Raw genomic sequence first — 19,318 nt, 5'->3', positions numbered from 1 at the left:
ATGACACGATTTTGATAAAATGAAACTCACAATGATCTTTCATGAATCAAACTTGCAGTGTCTGTAAACAACTCCCTCAAGTTTCCTACTCCAAACATACAATTTTTTGCCGTATCTGTCATGATCTCAGCAGGCAATCTAAGCTAACTGCAATACAACAAAGATTGAGGTATTGGAAAAATGTTGGATTTGTGTATGTCATTTCATTTACAGGACCTTGCCTCAAGTAATAGAAGGAAATTTGTGTTTAAGCTATACCTGCGAAGTGCAAATAATACCTAGCGTCATCAATATTATATACAGCTTGGTTTTGGCTGCTGATTTCATTTCATGCTGCCTACAGAATTCTGCTTTGGACCCTTCATGAGTCTATCCATCATATATTCTCAGGCCATATCTGGACCACTAGGAAGAGGCTCATAACCGTCGTGATGCTTGGCAGTGTTGTCATCTTTGTTTGTTCCAACAGGAATGCACTTCAGGATGACAGAAATGACTAAACTTGCAGCTCCGATTAAGACACTGGCCAACCATAATTCCCACCTTAGTGGCACAGTATTAGCATATGTGCCCAAGAATTCAACTATTACAATCTGGAAAGTAACTGTGGAGAACATGACAGCCAAGAAAATCCAGCTACCAAAGATGCCTTTGAACACATTTATCTTCTCCATATCTCGGCTGTTTATTTCATTGAACACCTGAACATATGTTGAATATTTAGTGATAAACTTCTACGAGATGTTGTAGTGATGAAGAAATTGAAGATCAAAGTATGGTACCTGGCAAAGCACAAAGGTATTAAATATGAAAGTATTCAGGATTTTAGTATCATCTGAATCAGAAAGCTTCAGTAGATGTTTCCCATCAAGCTGGAGGATGACAAGGACACTTATTTGATAGATGCTTTGTCCAATGATATTCCTCCACATTGTCTTGGTGATTATGTTTACATTCCTACCAATTGGAGGTCTTTTCATCAGTCCATCATGAGGAGGTTCTGTAGCCAATGCCAACGCACCAAGAGTGTCCATGATCAAGTTCACCCAAAGCAGCTGAACAGTGGTCAGTGGCTCACCGCCTGCAAATTATTTCACCATTTTTAGTCATGTATCTAGAAGTGCACATGTTCAAAATCCAACAAAAATCAGTCAAAAGACATTATCCAGTTATAGTTCTGCAAAACAAGCGTCCTGGAAAGGAGAATTTAGAGACAATCTTATCCTTCAACAATTTTGAATGAACTGACTGCTCTAGATTCTCAATGCTGCATCCTTTTGATTAAAAGTTAACAGTTTACTATTTCACCAGGCACTGGTCCCTAAGGCCTAACATTTAGAACTTAAAAGGTTAGGGATGCAAAGGAACTAGCCAGAGATGCACGCAGAAATGAAATTTATCATGAGAGCAGCAACATTGACTGTTAACTGGAACTGAACAAACTTCTGAATGTTAATATAAACTGATCGACCCCATCTTGCAACATTCACTATAGTTTTAAAGTTGTCATCCATTACAATAACATCAGCACTTTCTTTTGCAACCTGCAGGAAATAGGAGGAAAATGCTGAGTTACTGCCTAATAGAAGTACCCAAAACAGACATCAAAGGGAATGAGAAAGTGAAAATCCAGGAGGGCCAGGACATTAACAAACCTCTGTTCCTGCTATGCCCATAGCAAGTCCGATATCTGCCTCGGCCAAGGCTGGAGCATCATTAGTACCATCTCCAGTCACTGCCACAACTTCCTTAAATACACTCCTCAATTGAGTCACCAGTTTATGCTTGTCCGAAGGTGATGATCGGGCCATAACCTGCATTACCGATTAAACATTTTAGAAAGTTCTACACTTGATTAAGAGTACGTTATTGAAGCTTTGAAGAAGTTTCAAGACCTGAAGATTTGGTATTATCTCCTCCAACTCCTGAGGACTCTTACAACGGAAATCTGCCCCTTCAATTACCAGGCCATAATCTGTCAAGATGCCACATTCCCTAGCTATGGCTTTTGCAGTGTTGATATTGTCACCAGTGACCATACGCACAGTAATTCCAGCATCTAAACAAGTCTTAACAGCTTCCTTCACCTCAGGGCGTATAGGATCCTTAATTCCAACGACAGCGATTAATGTATAGTTATTGTCAGGCATGCTATTTGCACCAGAAGTGTTCTCCATATCCTTGAAAGCCAAGCATAGAGTTCGTAGAGCTTCACAGGCAAAACCATTTATGACATCTGTGATTTTCTGTCTTTGCTTCTCAGATAGCGGCACAGCTTTTCCATCAGCAGTTAACATCTTGTCACACATTTTCAAAATTATTTCTGATGCACCTTTGCAGAATGCTCGAAACCCACCGTTGTTAGGAAGAGAAACAAGCACAGACATCTTCTTCTTTTCTGAATTGAAAGGCTCAACTTTCACTATCTCAGATTCGTTATGATGTGTTTTAAACTCACCTCCTAAAAGTAATCCGAGCTCTAATATTGCTGTCTCCGTCGGCGTCCCCAAAATGTTATCCCTTCCATCTTTTCCCTTGGTTACCTCTGATCCTGTGTTCTGAAATATAGATTGCAAAAGGATTCCATGCACATTTTCTGAGAAAGAGGACATTAATAAATCTTTATTGCTATTAGTTTGTATTGATTTTGTTTCTTCACAGATCCATATTTTGTTCACCACCATATGATTTGTAGTCAATGTTCCAGTTTTATCTGTGCAAATGCAACAAACAGAACCCATTGTTTCACATGCGGAAAGATGCCTCACCAGTGCTCTATCATGCATTAGTTTCTTCATTGCAAATGCAAGACTAAGTGTCACTGCTAATGGAAGCCCTTCAGGAACTGCAACAACAATTATGGTTACAGAAATGGAAAAGAAATTTAGAAGCTGCAAAGCATCACTACTAGACCATTTTGTGATCTCATGGTGGTCTGCCTTCACCAATAGAAACCGTGCCAGCAGAACCAAAAAAGTTACCACAGCAAAAGCCAAACCAATTTTCCCAATAATAGTTGCAACTCCATTAAGCTTCACCTGTAATGGTGTCTCATCTTGATCCACTTCGCTCAGATGAACCATCAACGTGCCCCATTCAGTCCTCATACCGACTGCTGTCACCAGCATTTTACCAGACCCATCCTGTATTTTGGTACCTGATAGAAGAAAGGGCCTCTTTTTATTTATGTCCACTGGCTCACTCTCTCCTGACAAGCTGGATTCATCAACTGATAAGCTGTGGCCTGATATAAGAATGCCATCTGCAGGAACCAGATCTCCAATTGATAGATGAACAACATCTCCAACCACCAAATCGAAGATAGAAACCTTCTGTCTGCTCCCTTCTCTGGTAACCTGAACAATAACATTCTTCTTCTCCTTGTCCAGGACCCTGAATTGCAAGGCCTGCTTGTAGTCAGTGATTGCAGTGACCATCACTACTAGCAAAATGCATATTACTATTCCCACCCCATCATACATTCCATTCGGCCAACCTTCAGTTGCAATACCAACACCAATGGAGACCACAGCACACACCATCAGAATAACTAACGTCAAATCATGCAAAGCATCCCATACAAACATCCAAAAAGATCTGGCAGGTTTCTCAGCATATCGGTTGAAGCCGTATATATTTTGCCTAATAGATATATCACTTGAGACAACCCCATCATTCAAGGAAACAGATACTTCTCTGGCCAATCCCTCAACTCCTCCATGAGATTCCAAGTCATTGATATCATGGGACCGAGCGAGCGCTGCTAGTTCATCCGGTCCAATGCCAAAACCAGTTTGCCTGACAATATTGTCTGAGAGCTTGTGCTCAACTAGATTAGCAGCTGTATCAGATAAAACCATATGATTCAGAAAGAAAACAGAATTGGAATAAATAAAATGTTACTGCATCTAGTAAAGATTATACCCTCGATGAAATGCAATGCTGCCTTGTTGACATAAAGAGCTATCCGTATCTTTTCCTGGCCAAACATTCAAGGATGCTTGTTAATTCAAGGAACTGTAAGATAAAGAGACAAACAGAAGTGCCAACACTCTTTCTTCTACAGTGGCACAAATCTAACTACTAGTCCAAGATCAACTAACAATATTAGATGAAAGAACAAGATAATATTACAAACTACCAACTTTCGCAGAATTTATTGGTATTGAGTGCCTTCAAAGCTAGTAATGGTTTCTGTAACGAACTCAGACACAGAGTTAAACCCTTGGCCGCCAGTCTCACTAACCTATCAAACAATATTTTTGTGGATGGATGTCATTGTTTTTGAAGAACTAGTCATCCAGTACTCCTGCTTCTGTATGTTTTCAAAGGAGCTGGGAGCTGTCTTGTCTCAACAAAAACCAAGTTTATATCAGTTTAGTCATGCACTGATGATATCTACGTGTGTGGGATGAAAAGGGACGACTCCACTCTCCATGATAGTTTTAATAACATGACATGGAAGTTGAACTCATATTTTTCTATAAAAAAATATCAAAACTATATATTTTTTATTTTTTTAAATTGATGCTTGGATTTTGATTGGGTAAATGGTCTACCGGGTCAATCTAGATTTATAATTGGGTCAATTAAGTTTTTCCCCCCCTTAATTTGGACTGATTTAGACCCGAGATTGGTTAGGTTGATATGCAAAACCAGTCAAGTTTTAAAAATATTTTCTATATTATTTGTTGTTTATTTCAACAAGAAATTTTTCTTTTTAAAAAGTCAACAGAGTGATATCTTACGTAAGTTTAAATTAATTAGGTTAACATGGATTTTTCACTAGATAAATTGATTTATTTTTAACTTGAATCAAATTAATTAAACCCTAGATGATATTAATTGAGTTTCAAATTAATTTATAAAAACGGTCCAGATTTTAAAACAATACTATTCGTTATCGGAAGTACAGAAAGATATATATGTTAATAATAGAGAAAAGCTAATTTCATTTTTGTGACCACAAAAAAGCATATTCCAGTAATAAAAGAGATAATATATATATATATATATATATATATATATATATATATATATATATATATATTATGTTGAAAATTCTAACAAGTCGGTGCATATTCAAGTTGCTAAGCGCATCCAGTTTGGCTAAGAAACAAATGGAGGTGTACGCGTTGCCTAACATTCTTCCTTCTGATCGAGGACAAGCTGTCATTAATTTTGAACAGGACATTTTCCCTTATTTCAACGTCAGAGACCAAACGGGGATACATTGCATGGTTAGCATTAGCTAGCTAGGGTTCCAAGAAAGCTAAGAATATCGTTGGTTTAGTTAGTATTTGGCTTGTGATAGTTTTTTTAAAATTACAAACCACATCTCCAAGTTAAAAATATATTTTTTTTTATGTGATTCTATCAAAAAAGTCAAAGCCACCTTCAAACCAAACACTCTAGGCTCTTCCAATCTCTCAAGAGAATATTAACCTGCCTTCTTTATCAGCTATTTAAAACAGAATATACTAATTAATAGAGGAAATTAAAGAATACCCTCGTTCTCATCTCATCTTCTTAAAACAGGTTAGTAGCTAACCTGTGAAAAGGATACATATTCAAATTAAGCTCTGAAACTTTAGCAAGCAGTTAACTCCAGAAATGTTGGTGTCATGAGAGGGAGGTTCCCGAAGATCCATATAACCTTTACAGTGATTGACGCGGAGAAATTAAGCTATGAAGTTGTGTTTGACACATGTCTGATCAACTCTAAGACTAGATAAAAATACAATCAAAGTTGTACAAGTCTACAGTTTTATTCGGCAAAAGTCTCATCAAATATGAAAAGAGACACTCGTAAATAACTAGGAAACAACCAATTAGGAAAAATAATAAAATTCAAATCTAAAGTTAAAGAAAAAGTCTAAGAACTAGTTTGAAATTTCCAAGTCAAATTTGATAGTATTGGGAGTGCAATTTGGTGAATCTGAGCAGCGAATAAATTTGTAACATCTGTAAAGGCTCAGCTCAAGTTCAATTTTGTACACTAGTAAAATTCAAACCAACCCAGCAATCAGATCAAAATTCATGGCTATTTTGAATCGGTTGCTCATATGAACAATTTCTTACCGTTTCTGTAACAAGAATGCTGAAGTCATATCTGATCAAATGAATAGATTGAGAACTGTTCGTCCAAATTTCCAAACCCCCACCCCACCGTTAAAAGGTTTGAACTCGGACTTTCCGGCGATAACAGTCATAGCGTCCCCTAGGGTTCGTTAATGCTAATTGACGTCTAACAACTGCCAGTCCGTGATAAGAAATCAAAGCTTTCAATGCATGAATACGTCAACAAAGGCATTCCCTCTTGTAAGTACCGTGCCATTAAAGGAAAAGAAATATCGGCGAAGGGTCACTTTTTCTTAGTGAACATATACTAGTCAACCAACAAAAAGCTCGAACTCAAAACTTCCATGACTTTTTCAGAAATGATCTCGAGGTAAGCAAGGGACACATCTCTTTCTGTGAGTTGAATATTCTTGCTTTCAAAGATGCTGATTTTACAGAAATTGTTTTTTGGATTGTTTGCGAGTTGATATACCTCAAGGTACGTTTATAGTAAAACTAGCACGATATTCATCTTCTTCTATAAAATTTATTCCCTATTTGCAGTAACATATAGGAACATTTTGTCATGCATCAATTAGACTCCATTTCTTTTCATTCGAATATTAATTTGAACCCTAAAAGATTTGCGAAATCTTCTTAATTATATATCTAGCTCTTAATTATACAAATGAGTTGTGAAATGATTATTTCATAGTAAAAAATTATTAGTGAATTCACGTATTGACTAAGTATATATATTTAGAAAAATTTAATATATAGTTTTTTTTTTAGATGAAGGCCGAGGGTTTAAACCCAAGAATTTAATAATAAGAGTGGTAAAAACACATAGTATAAATAATTAATTAATGTTGAATAATTTGTGTGAATTAGGTTAATGTCAATAAAAATGTGCTACAAGTCAACACTGAACCGTCATTTTGTTATCAACAACTTAATTTATGATAGTAACCTTAACGTCTTCAAGAAAATAAAATAAATTCAAACACATAAAATAATATTTAAAAAGGAAAAAGAAAAACACGAAGAATTAAGATCACAAAAACTTGAACAGCGGGGCACTATAAAGTTTTCTGACCTGGAGATTTTTACGTTTCCTTTCAGCTTCAGCTCTTTTGGCAAGATCAGCAACCATTCGAAACCTCCGGCGAGGATTCCTGACGACTGAAACTGCAGATCTCCATCTTCTTAAAGCTTGTTCGGAGGGTCTCTTCGCATCAACTACGAAGTTTTCTTTCAAGTATTGCTCCATGTAAAGCCGGTCAAATCCAACGATCATAGAGAATAAAATGATGCATGTATCAAGAAATGAAAATTTGGAGCTAGGTAGGTGATATATTCTTGTTGAGAAAAGATTCAATCGTAGCCGTGAAGGGCGGGCGCAGGAACAAGGAGAAAAAGAGAGAGACTGAAGAAGAGTACTGCCATAAACATATGGGCTTGAATATATTGCTAAAGACCAGTTGTAAAAATGGACCTGGTTTTGGTTTTCTATAAAATTTCAGAAGATTTTTCCAAGTAATTTGATAGGAAATGGAAATATATATGACAATATGTATACCAATATTATGATTGAATTCATGGGATAATTAAAGGGATAACATGTGATAAAGCTTCAAATTAACAAAGACAATTATATGCATTCTTTTATCAAAAATTTATTTTTACTTTTTAAATTTTTATCTTCATTGTTTTTTTTAATTATTAATTTTTTCAATTTCACCATTTAATAAAAATAAAAAAATATTTTTTATTTTTATTTTAATTCTCATTCTTTTAATTACTAGTTTTGTTTTTAATCATTTTATATAATTGACTTTTTTTTTTAATTTTAGCCTTTAATATTTAATTGGTTGAGAATTGGACTTTGTAGTTTTTTCAGATAAAAATTTTCCGGTTTAATGACCTAGGCTATTAGTCTGAAAAGTTAACGCAAGTTCATATTATTTTTTTTATGTATTTTCTTCTTAGCTTTCATCATTCGACATTAATTTTCTTAAAAAAAAATAAGTGTTTTATTCTCTTCATTGTATTTTCTATCAAGTTGTTCTAATCTTATAACAACGATATTGGTTTGACGAGTTAACTCGAGATAACTCAAACGATCTTATTACCCGGGTTATAGGTTTGTGATGCTAACTCAAGTTAAATCGGGTCTTTTTTTTAATAGGTTGGAAATTGAGTTACAATGTTTATTTCTTTTTGATTTTTTTTTCAAGGTTACTGTGATTATTTTTTTAATTTGGTCTATGTACTATTATTGTCTATTTTTTGTATCATCTAATTAAAAAATAAAACCAATCTATTTAACCAATAAAGTTTATGACTTGAATGACAAATTTTTATTCATGTTTTAAAATGTGTTTGCATAACCTAAGTTTTAGTTTTTATACAAAAACAAATTCTGACTCCATGCTATCATGGCATAGCATGGGCCCATATCTCATAAAAAACTAAAAAGAATGCACAATTATAATTGCAACAAAATCGAACAATCTCTCTCTCTTTTTTTTTTAAGATATATCTTTAAATTTTTTAAATTTTATATGGTGTTATTAAACTTATTCTAGCTTGACGGTCAATCTAGAACCTGGCCTGAGATGAATCTCTAAAAAACCGATGAGAGTTGATCGTGTTAAATCCTGACGACTTGATAGTTTAATCTGTGATTTGGCTGACTTGATCAAAACTTAATTTAACCTTTTAATTTTGTTTTAAATAATATTATTTTATCTTTAAAAACAATTCTTAAATGATATTGTTTTGAATTTACTAGGGTCAATCCATAATCTAGATCTTGAGTCAAAACAATGAGCTAGAATGGTTTAATAACTTTGAATAAATACCTTGCTTATATTTTGGTCTATGATCGTTGAAGGAAATCAAATCAATTTTGTTGCAAGTGCTTTTGATAATGTAGTATAGAGTACTTTTATAAAAGTTTTTTTTAATTTTATTTTTTAATATTGATTTAATAAGCATTAAACTTTATACCAAATCACTCTTGTTTTCTATCAAGATTTTGTATAATAGAACAATTTTCTGAGTATATGTAGAAATTAGAACATATATATATATAAGAGAAGACAACAGATTATATTATCAAAGCATGAACATATAGCTAGATTAACAAAAAAAAAAATCATTTATTTAAAGATAACTACAAAAAGTTGTGTTTTCTAGCAATTTATTTGGACTCACAACAACATCATCTTATTTTTCAACCAGTCAGCTTCCTTTTTGTAATCCTTGTTACGACAGCTGAAATAGATTCCGTCGTCTTCAGCCATCCACTAGACGGCAGAACTAATTTTATACACAACACCTATGTGATGCTTCGCCATCAACAAAGACATCCACATGTTGTTGATGCTTTTGGCCCCACTTGAAAATGGGTTCTGTACGAAGCTGATTCATCCGTACCAAACTTGAAGGTGAAAGTCTCCTCCAATACAGAGAGTATGCATGGTCTCCAAGGTTATCATCCTCAGACCAGCAATGGAGATTCAGCGGGCGGTCTTTTGTTGGTCAAGCCATTCATGCAAGAACAGGGCAAGATGCTGGAATGAAAAGGAGAGGGAAGCAAGCACACAGCTGGAAGATGTCATGCTTGCAAATTTGTGCTGGTTCAGTAGTGGGTATATATGAGCTACCTCATGATGCTGGAATTTATATAGAAAGATGGTGCTGAGGATATTAAGGCATGTTTATCTGCAAAATCCATCATTTTCTTTTATTATAATATTTAGACAAAGAAAGTATAAATTAAAATAAATACCAAACAAATAAAAAAAGAAAAAGAAAAACAAGATTGTATAATAAGAAATCCTGTTGCCTGGTGCTGTTCACTTGCAAGGGTTTAGATCAGTTAAGCAAGGTGAATTGAGTCACTGAAAACATTTATAATTAGGTGAATCATGATTTATTCACATAGATAATATCAATTCATAAACACTTAATTAATTTTTACTTGCCAATATATTATTACAATTCTTTATATATAAAAAAAATTAATTTTTTTTATTAATACTTAATAGAAATATAAAAAGAGAAAAACTATTATTTTTTAAATAGAATAACTAGAAAAGGCCTAAAATCATATATGAAATATTTTTTTTTAAACTAAAACTAATTCTAGCAGATACGTTAAAAGTTAAAACTCTTAAAGACATTAATTATTAAAAAAAAAAAATCATTTTCTTCAAATAAAAAACTAGAAAAAAATTAATAATAGTGAATATGAAACTGAAAATAGAAAAAATAATTATAAACTGAAGAAAAAATAAGAAAAAATATTAATTGTTTTTCCAAAAACACTCCTGTATCAGTTTCCTTTAGTTAAAATGAACTCATCATTGAGTAGAAATTGTTTGTGGAACATCATAAACTCTTCGGTCAGAAACAACATCCTCTACCATGTCGATGTCTAACATGATATTTTTTAAGCATGACTTTTATGTGTGGCTCGTACCATTGTGTCCTAATATTTTTTGTGTGGGCTATCCTGTATATGGGTCCATAATATCTTTGTGCAGACCCATCATAGGTCCCTAATATTTTCAGGCAGATGCATATGATGAGCATAGCACCACAGCTCAACATTTTCAACACAAAAAATGGCTAAAACACACACACAGAGAGATAACATCAATTACCAGCATGGAGCACAAGGTCCTGCCCCAGTAAGAAAGTTACATAACTGAAAGTAGGAATTTTATTGTTGCTAGAAAATATAAACCCAGTTGCTTTCTCATACATACAGACAAAAAAACCAATTCAAGAGGCAAGTAGTTTCAAATGTCCTGAGTGATTGCCTTCTCAAGGCCCTTCCTATGGTCATCTCATGATCAGAAGCACAGTGAAGCTCAAGTTTATATATCACTGTGTTTAACCTCACGAGAAACTTCACAACATGAGGCTCCAATAGGCAGTGAATTTAGAAGAAAAAAATGCTGGAAATTCTACACACTCTAAAAAAAAAAGGGAAAAACAGAAAAAAAAACAAAAAAAACCCCTACCTAGAATGAGCATGACAAAAATCACCACAGTTTCAAATGCGATCCTTAGCTCTGGAGCTAGCTTCAATGAGTGGTGGTAGAAGAACTGGTTACAGCCCAGATATGCATGTAATGTGCAACTTATCTAGTAGTACCTTGGTGAACCAAAGCAATGTTCCAAACAATAAACAAAAAATGAAATTCTAAATTGCAAAAGTTTCCAAATTGCAGCTAAACATGCATACCAGTACACAATCAACTGCTAACTTATAAAATAGTTCTGGGAAAACATACTGGCAGAAGTTTGTTACTATAAGAAGCAAAATGCATGCAATAAACACACTAAGATGGAACAATGAGGGCACAAGTTATTGCCAAATGAAGCATAGCGCCTACAACAAACTCCATTGTTCACACAACTTTGCATGCGGCACACAGCAGGCAAAATAAACAAAAAGGAAAATGAAAATCATGCAACTTTCAATGGAATATCTAGAGGCTAAATGACGACTATTCTGCAATAAATATCCAATTAAGGCACAGTAGTTGAAGCCACCAGATTGCCAGTGAACAAGGTTATGAAAGTACAGGAGTTGCAAGCATGTGCCACAAAACTTTTTGCATTTATACAGGTGCAAGATCTTAGGATCCAGAGCCAAGATATTTGCACCATCATACACAGCTACGGATTTGTCACATGTCATAATAATAACATAAGTGATCTGAAGGCATTTTAGTGAGAGGAAGGCTCTGCATGTCTTCTTACAAACAGCTTCCCTACATCTTCTGTCACAACATTACTCCTGGCAAAACCAAATTCAAATCATCAACAGCAATTTTATTTTTCCTTTTTCTTGCATTTATGATATGGCCAAAATTAGTGCCTGAAAATAAAAAGAAAATTGCAGACAAATAACAAAGATCTGAGACCTATCAGTTGCAGAGAGACAACACTGAGCTTAAAAAGCCTCAAAAAAGTTTTAGAGGGCAAATTAATAGCCAAAAAATTTCTAAAGAAGTTGAGGAATCATCCATATGATGCAGCTTTTTTAGTGCACGCAGGTGCACCAGACATGGTCACATTACCATCCAAAACCAAATTGCATGGAAATGCTAACATCTTAATTTCAAATCTTGGTCAAGGACAAGAAGGCAAAATCACACAGAATAACATTCGTGTATGTTGTAAATAGTAAGGTCAAATGTCATACCTCCCTCAAACAAAAGAAAAATATAAAATAAAGTCAAACAGCAGACAGTCCAGTAGTCTCATTCCCAGGACGGAGAAATTCCATAAGCGATAGTAGGCATTAAAGACACATTACTCTCTACATCCAAGGTCATCTATGAGGCTGTCGTTTCCCAATCTTACAGCTAAATACTCAAGTGACTTGGGAACTCTATGTAAATCAGTAGCTCTCGCAATCGCAGTCTTCTAGAGAACTTTTACTTCATACCTTAAGTGCAAATATAGCAAAACAACCAACCACGTCTGTTAAAGCTATAACTCCAGCTCAACTTCTGCTTAGGAGTCCACATCATAAACGCTGGATTTACCATTTCCGCCACAACCATCAAGTTCCATTTCAACTCACAAAATCTAAAACTTTCCACAGCATAAATTTCACCTAAAACCCCAACACCACCTCCATAAGTAACCTTAAAACCTCAAAATGTATCTAACTATGACTCACTAATGTACTCTCATTCAACCATTATTTTAACTTCCATTATGAACTAACACAGAGCAGCAAAAGAACAAATAAATCTCATATAAGATCTACATGACAGGGTCCATAAAAATAACTAAAAATCTCACCTTCCTTTAAGCTGAGGAGGAACTAACAAACCCCCACCAGTATCAGGAACATTCCTAGTAGCAACCAAATTCCCTCTTGCTACTTTCCCACTACGCGAAGACCCCACATTCAATTCTCTCTTTCGAGACGCATTCTCAGCCATTGCTGCTGATACTCGGGACGCGTGATCACTTCCAGATAATCCAACTGTCGGCGAATTCAAAAGCATTGAAGCATCCGGAAGATTAGATATTGAGGGAAGAGGGCTTGGCCCAGCTACATGTTGTTTCGGTAATGACGCCCCAGATGACCTGAAACAAAAGGAAAGGAAACAACTTTGAGCAAGAATTTAAAAAAACCGCGATTCAAAATCTCTTCTTTTGTCTGAAACTTAGAGAATTACTGGCTATTTTGTGGCTTTGCGGCTTGTGCCTCGATTTGTGGTTTTGGTTCTTGTTCTTCATGTAGTTCTTGTTGATGATGATGGTTTTCGTCTTCTTCTTCTATGTTGTCTGGAACATCCTCGTCCGAGGAAGAAGCGTAGTCTACTAAAGACATATTTTGATTCTCTCCCTGTCTCTCAGTGTCTTGTTGTCTCTCTTTGATCTTGGAAACTACTGGCTCCGGAGCTCCTTCTCATTTCCTTTTCTTTTTGATAATGGAAGCCTCGGCTAGTGGCTGAAGAATCCGGACCTAAAGCTAGTTAACTCGCGTGCCTCATACTATAGCTAGTGGGCTTTTCATCGTCAAAGGGATCTCTGGATGCACTAGCCACTCTAGAGTCTAGACATACATCTAACCCCTTTTTAGATGACAAGTTAATATAAGTTCATAGCTAAATACATATTAAAAAAATTTAAAGTAACATTATAAGAAAGTTTTTATTTTATTTTTAAAATGAACAACACAATTTTAAATAAAAATTAAAAATCATTGAAATTAATCCAGTTAAATTTAGCCAAATCAACTTAATTATAATTTAACCCAATAAATAATTAAATTTAACTAGATTAATTTTCAATCTAAATTCATGATCAATAAATCACAAGACGAGCCTCGATTCGGTTTGATATCCATGACAACAAGTCAACAACCTCTATATCCAAATGCTAACAAATAATATTAAATATTAAAAAATTATAAGAAATTAAACATCAGATCATGATCTTAAAGTACTAGTTCTTGAACTCATTCTATAAATTTTTTTAAGAGTTTAACATTAAGAGCAAATTCATACACACACACTAGCGAGTCGAGCCCGTTTGCACTTGCAGTGCAACCTCGGTTTCCAGTAAAAAGCAATGGAGCTTTTCACTAGATAAAACAAGTGAGATAGACCTCATTGAATTGAAAAAGACTTTCTTCCCCACTCTGCTGTGTGAGTAACCTCTGAAGTTCGCCGCTTTTCACTTCCATCAGATAAGCTTTCTGCTGGGCTGTGTCTATTGTTACGCTTTACTGCCTATTTTTCAGTTTGGTAGCTGTTGGTTTTGTAGGTCAGTAGCGCTTGATTTTACTTTTAACCTTTCACTTCATTAGCCATATGCTTACTGGCTTGTTTTGTAAACTCTTATTTCCTGAAAAATAATATAAAACAAAATCATGCAAAGATTGCTTGGTCAAACAAGCATATTACAAGTCTCTGTTCATTGTCATCTATGGAGTCGAAGTTCAACAAATGAAGGAATTGGGAAGGCATTTCGAATCCACAACCAACTCAAACACACAGGACAGCCTTCTTATCTTAAGAATTTAGCTACAAGCTTATGAACTAGCTAGTGGAAACTAACTCGTTAGTTTTACATCCACTGACGAGTGACAAAACTGCATGAGAAAGAGAGAGAGCACTAGCTGTCAAGGATTCTGACCAAGGAGTGATGGTCTATAGTAAACTCGGGTTTGGGCAATCTCGATGCGATCTCTTGGGTCGTTCATTGTTTCATCCCTTAATGCTTGAAGAATGGCCGGCACTGTAAACTCCCTGAATGTTCAAGCACATGAAAAGTATCAGAATGCACTTCTAGGCATTATGAAATACACGGATCCAGACAAATGGTGAGCATCAAAGAATTGCAATTCCAAGTGTGAAGATGAATAGTGACCAAGTATACAACAACGCCCAGCATACCTTGTTATAAGTATTCCATATAGCATCTTCAATATGGGGCATAGCTCAACTGGAGCTACAGGTGTGTTTTCTTCAGGATGCAGGACGCTTAAGGCAGACTGACTTAGCAGCTCGTAAAATGCTTTCACTGCAGAAACACCCTGCAAAGGAAAAGGGTGGCCTTAGTATCCGATCTAAAGAAAAAATGAGAACTACAAAAAACAAGCGGATCTGATTGTGCAAGGTTGAAACAAATAATAGACTACCAAAAGGTCACAAAATCAACCATGGACAACATTGCTGATGTAGTGGAATGGCTAACAAAAGCAACAAACATATCAAGAAAACCAGTTGTTTATGCACCTGGGCATAACTTAATGATGACTTGGTATTTTCTATGATTACAAGCACTGAAGCCACTCCCAAAAAGTTTTTTTGAAGGTTAATGAGTATGGAATTGTTTAAAACTGAAGATATGTTTTCAACTCCAAGTTGTAGTGGGTCAACAGTCCCTAAGTGGTCTAGGGAGATACCACTATTCCTCAGAGATTCTCCCAGTCCCTCTCCTTCTAATAACCACAAATTTGCATGTGCAAGTTAAGAAGCACCAGTTATAACTCTCATATTATGTCTTGGGTGACTTATTACACGCATGGGTTTCAATCAAATTGCCAGTTCCGAAATTTTCACCTCCAGGAGCATGGTATCCAGTACATAAATAAATATATGGATCTTTAAAAAGGTGATAAAAAATAATGGAAAGATTAAGATTTCTCAAGAAAACATCCTGACACACAACTTCAAGTCCAATAGGCTTGAGCATCTTTATGAACCATGCCTAAGAGTTTCAAAGATTGATACCTGAATCATTCCTTTGCCCTTGATGCTGTCCCCCATTTCAAGACTCAGCTCTCCTTTGGCCAACTTTTGACCATACCATGCATTACGACCTTTCAGTAAGGTTACATAAGTGTCAGCTAACAAGGGGCCAGCAAGTTTTTCAGGTTTTTCTGCCAACATATGTGTAATAAAAATCATCTCTGATGTACAGTGTGCAAAGTACACTGATTTACTGGTTGCACTCTCATTGGTTAGAGCTGCTACCATTCCTGTAGAATCACGATAAAGAGTTAAATTTTCAGACTGAAGAATCAAATTACCAATTCTTACAAATGGCATTTCCTTTTATATAGAACGAAATAACAGCTGGAAGATAGAAAAATATAGCATATTGCATCGCCCAAAATTCAGTCTCCCCACTACAACAGACTCCATGATTCATCTACCAAACCAGAAGCATCCTTTGTTCTACTAATGTAAGACATCAGAGAGGAAGTAGGTGATATAAACAAACTGTTACTCTAGAGTAGCACAAATGGTGGATGCAAACACTATTCCTGGCTTCATAATTACAATGATAAAGCAGTCCCATTCTTAAGTTAATTTTCTATGACAACAGCCATTAACACATTAAAAATGTCTAAATTCATTGGTGGTTTACATTCATGTAATATGGAACCTTCAAAATGTGTGAGGCACTGTATCATAAAGCTTACATTAAATACTTTCTGGTATGATAAATTATGCGTAAACAGTGAGAATAATATCGTTGGCTAGAGTCATAATATTGAAATTTGGAGCAAATAGAAATCAAAGCTTACCAGCTCCAATAGCATAGACATTCTTTAGACCACCCATGACTTCATGAGTAATGAGATCACCATTATCCCACACTATAAAGTTTGGCTGCCTCAAAAATTTTGCCAATGGTTTCCTCCACTTTTCTGCTCCACAAATCCGAGCATTGGCATATTCCTTGTTGTAAATCTCTGAGGCAATATTTGGTCCTCCAAGATAGAGAATGTTTTCCATTGGAACTCCGGCTGCAGAGGACAAAGTCATCAACTATGATGTGAATAAGGTTGCTACTAGCTAAAGAACAACCACACCATTGCTAGAAAATGGGGTGAACAAAAAACAGAGAGAGAGAGAGAGAGAGAGAATCTTACTTGCACGGTTGATCATTTGGGTGGGGGTTATTATGCGTGGCTCGGGCTCCAACTCAGCCTCTACACCTTTTGCCAAAGAGATGATAATAGGCACTGTAATCCTCTCCTTCCAATACCTACTAATTTCCTCAAATACTTCATGGGTTTCAGTTGATGGCAATCCATTAATAACAATGTCAGCATCCCACACAGCCTCCTGTAAATTGGTCACAACCTTCAATGGGCAAAGTGGGGTGTCTATCATATTCACGCAAAATCCATCTTTCAAAAGCTCATCTGCATGTAAAATCCTATCACCTAATCTTGCCTCAACATACTTTAAATAAGCACAACGCCTAATCAATCTCCTTAACACATCTTCCCTTGAATTAATCACTTCAAATAAATGCTCAGCTGTGGACCTATCAACCGATCTACCAGGCCTTCTCCATATCCTTATCAGTACCCTATCTCTTAGATGACCATAACTATCTTGCAATAAAGCAGTAAACACACTGCCCCAAGCACCTGCCCCAATGCCAACAATCCTCAACGGATCACCTTCTGCTTTGCCTATCAGAGCCCGAAGCTCATCAAGCTTCTCTTCTAAAACCCCATTCAGGTTCTGAATTGACCCATTTGAATACACAGTGTGATTCATTTCTTCTGTATTTTCAACCATTTTCTCTTCTCCCTCAATTACAATAAGGTCCAAGAATCCCAATATATCCTAAGCTTAAACCACCACAAAAGCCTACCTTGGTGATATATCCTAAGCTTCAGATACAAAACTGTGATCTTTAGACCACTGATCTTGGACAAACTAAATTCTCAAGGGATTTTGAAACAATCTATCCCTCATGCAAATACAAAAGCTCAAATCAGCAAACCAGCTAGCAAACAGAATACCAACTATAGATTTAATCTATAAGTGGGTTTTGATAGCAAAATAAAAAATAAATCTTTCTATGGACCCTCTAGAAAATGACACAAGAAAATGCAAAATGGGTTTTGGCACCCGGTTTTTTTATAGCATAAGCACCAACTTTCAAGAAAACCCACATGAGATATAACCAAGAAATTCTAAAAAGATCCCAACTTTCACAGCAAAGTCTAGAACTTTAGCCAGCTAAGCTAAAAAAAACGATCCCAGTCAAACGTAAGCAAAGACAGGGAAAATCAAAGAAGGGGCAGGGAAACAAACTTTGTTTGACGTCAGTTTTCTCCAACAAAACAACCTCTGTATTCACACAATATTGCTCCTCGTGTCTTTGGTTTTCTTAAGAGAACAAAGCAGCGAAGAAACTGTAAATTTCGAAGAAGGGAGTAAAGAATTCGAAGAAAGCTGCTTTTTGACAGTTACTTGTTTGGAAGCGAGTGCCGTTGCCGCTGCTGATATGGCACGAATGTCAAGATCAGCGTCTCTTCTCCGCTTGATTTTCAGACCTCATAATTAAATAATAATCTAGTCCCTTTAGTTTGAAAAACTATATGATGGATCCTTGTAAAATCCAAAACAATTAATTAAATAATAAATTTTTGTTCCGAAATTGATTTATTTCCTCATCAAATTTCCTCATATTATATGCTTTTCCTTTTCTGTTTCTTTATATATATATATATATATATATATATATATATATATATATATATATAAACAGATCATAAGAAGATGAAATTAACAAAAGAATTTATTTATTTATAATCTGATTGAAAAAATATATGTTTTTCAAAATTATGAGAATTAATTACTTTCATTAAAACACAGAAATGTTTTTTGAATAATCTTTAGAAAAAACGCAAAAAACATTATGTATTTGTAAAATTTTAGTAATACCAGATCCCAAATGAACAAATTATCTCGTCTTCAAAATTATTTGTTGAGTGAAGAAATCTAATAGTTTTTATGTTTAATATTGTTATAAATTCAACTAATATTTGTGGGATTGTCTATGGTTTATAGGAAAAAATCTCAGATCTTGTTTTGGAAGAGAGTTAATTATTAAAAAAAATCCTTATATTGAGAATTAAAATGATAAAAATCCTTATTTTTTTAAAAAAAGGTACAAATGACTCCTTATTGTTTTGAGCGAAGAAAAAAGAAAATACAAATATGCCAGGCATAATTATTAATAATTCTTATAAAAAATATATTTAAAAAATGTATATTTATTTTTCTCAATTCAAAACATTCACACAAAATTCACAATTCAGCAATTCAAGGTTTTATCTTATTTGATGAATTAAATCTGTCAAATATTTAATAAATTTAAACAAAATTTTTAAAAGAATAAAATTATTTATTTTGAAAGATTATTAAATGCTATTAGTCATGGTTATACAACCTTA

General features: G+C 34.9%; 3 protein-coding genes across 5 annotated transcripts; all 3 read right to left on the bottom strand.

The window, feature by feature from the left end:
* Nucleotides 1-9: 9 nt before the first annotated feature.
* On the bottom strand, nt 10-7,357 carry LOC133700382 (calcium-transporting ATPase 4, plasma membrane-type-like). 3 transcript variants are annotated; one of them, XR_009843388.1, is made up of 8 exons: nt 7,157-7,357; nt 3,925-3,979; nt 1,896-3,841; nt 1,656-1,814; nt 1,373-1,544; nt 783-1,081; nt 259-701; nt 10-147 (listed from the first exon to the last, which is right to left on the bottom strand). XR_009843388.1 is itself a non-coding variant. In XM_062123892.1 (8 exons), exons 1-8 carry the CDS (start codon nt 7,355-7,357, stop codon nt 387-389), a joined length of 2,937 nt encoding a protein of 978 aa, XP_061979876.1. In that variant the 3' UTR covers nt 10-386. The 3 variants fall into 3 exon arrangements, 2 of the variants coding, with proteins under 2 accessions (XP_061979876.1, XP_061979875.1); XM_062123892.1 differs by having other exon boundaries at nt 10-701; nt 1,896-2,558; nt 2,769-3,841; XM_062123891.1 differs by having other exon boundaries at nt 10-701.
* A 4,211-nt stretch (nt 7,358-11,568) lies between these two features.
* Nucleotides 11,569-13,642, bottom strand: LOC133700962 (uncharacterized). The gene is made up of 3 exons (XM_062124705.1): nt 13,278-13,642; nt 12,895-13,185; nt 11,569-11,878 (listed from the first exon to the last, which is right to left on the bottom strand). The coding sequence occupies exons 1-3, from the start codon at nt 13,430-13,432 to the stop codon at nt 11,809-11,811; spliced, it is 516 nt and encodes a 171-aa protein (XP_061980689.1). The 5' UTR covers nt 13,433-13,642; the 3' UTR covers nt 11,569-11,808.
* Nucleotides 13,643-14,489: 847 nt separating this feature from the next.
* On the bottom strand, nt 14,490-18,371 carry LOC133700349 (probable glycerol-3-phosphate dehydrogenase [NAD(+)] 1, cytosolic). The gene is made up of 5 exons (XM_062123847.1): nt 16,991-18,371; nt 16,643-16,864; nt 15,843-16,090; nt 15,003-15,142; nt 14,490-14,855 (listed from the first exon to the last, which is right to left on the bottom strand). The coding sequence occupies exons 1-5, from the start codon at nt 17,649-17,651 to the stop codon at nt 14,729-14,731; spliced, it is 1,398 nt and encodes a 465-aa protein (XP_061979831.1). The 5' UTR covers nt 17,652-18,371; the 3' UTR covers nt 14,490-14,728.
* Between the last annotated feature and the right edge of the window lie 947 nt (nt 18,372-19,318).

Source organism: Populus nigra, chromosome 8 (assembly GCF_951802175.1).
Source record: "Populus nigra chromosome 8, ddPopNigr1.1, whole genome shotgun sequence".
NCBI lineage: Eukaryota > Viridiplantae > Streptophyta > Magnoliopsida > Malpighiales > Salicaceae > Populus > Populus nigra.
Note: the sequence above shows the minus strand (reverse complement) of the source record. Positions and strands in the feature narration are given on the sequence as shown.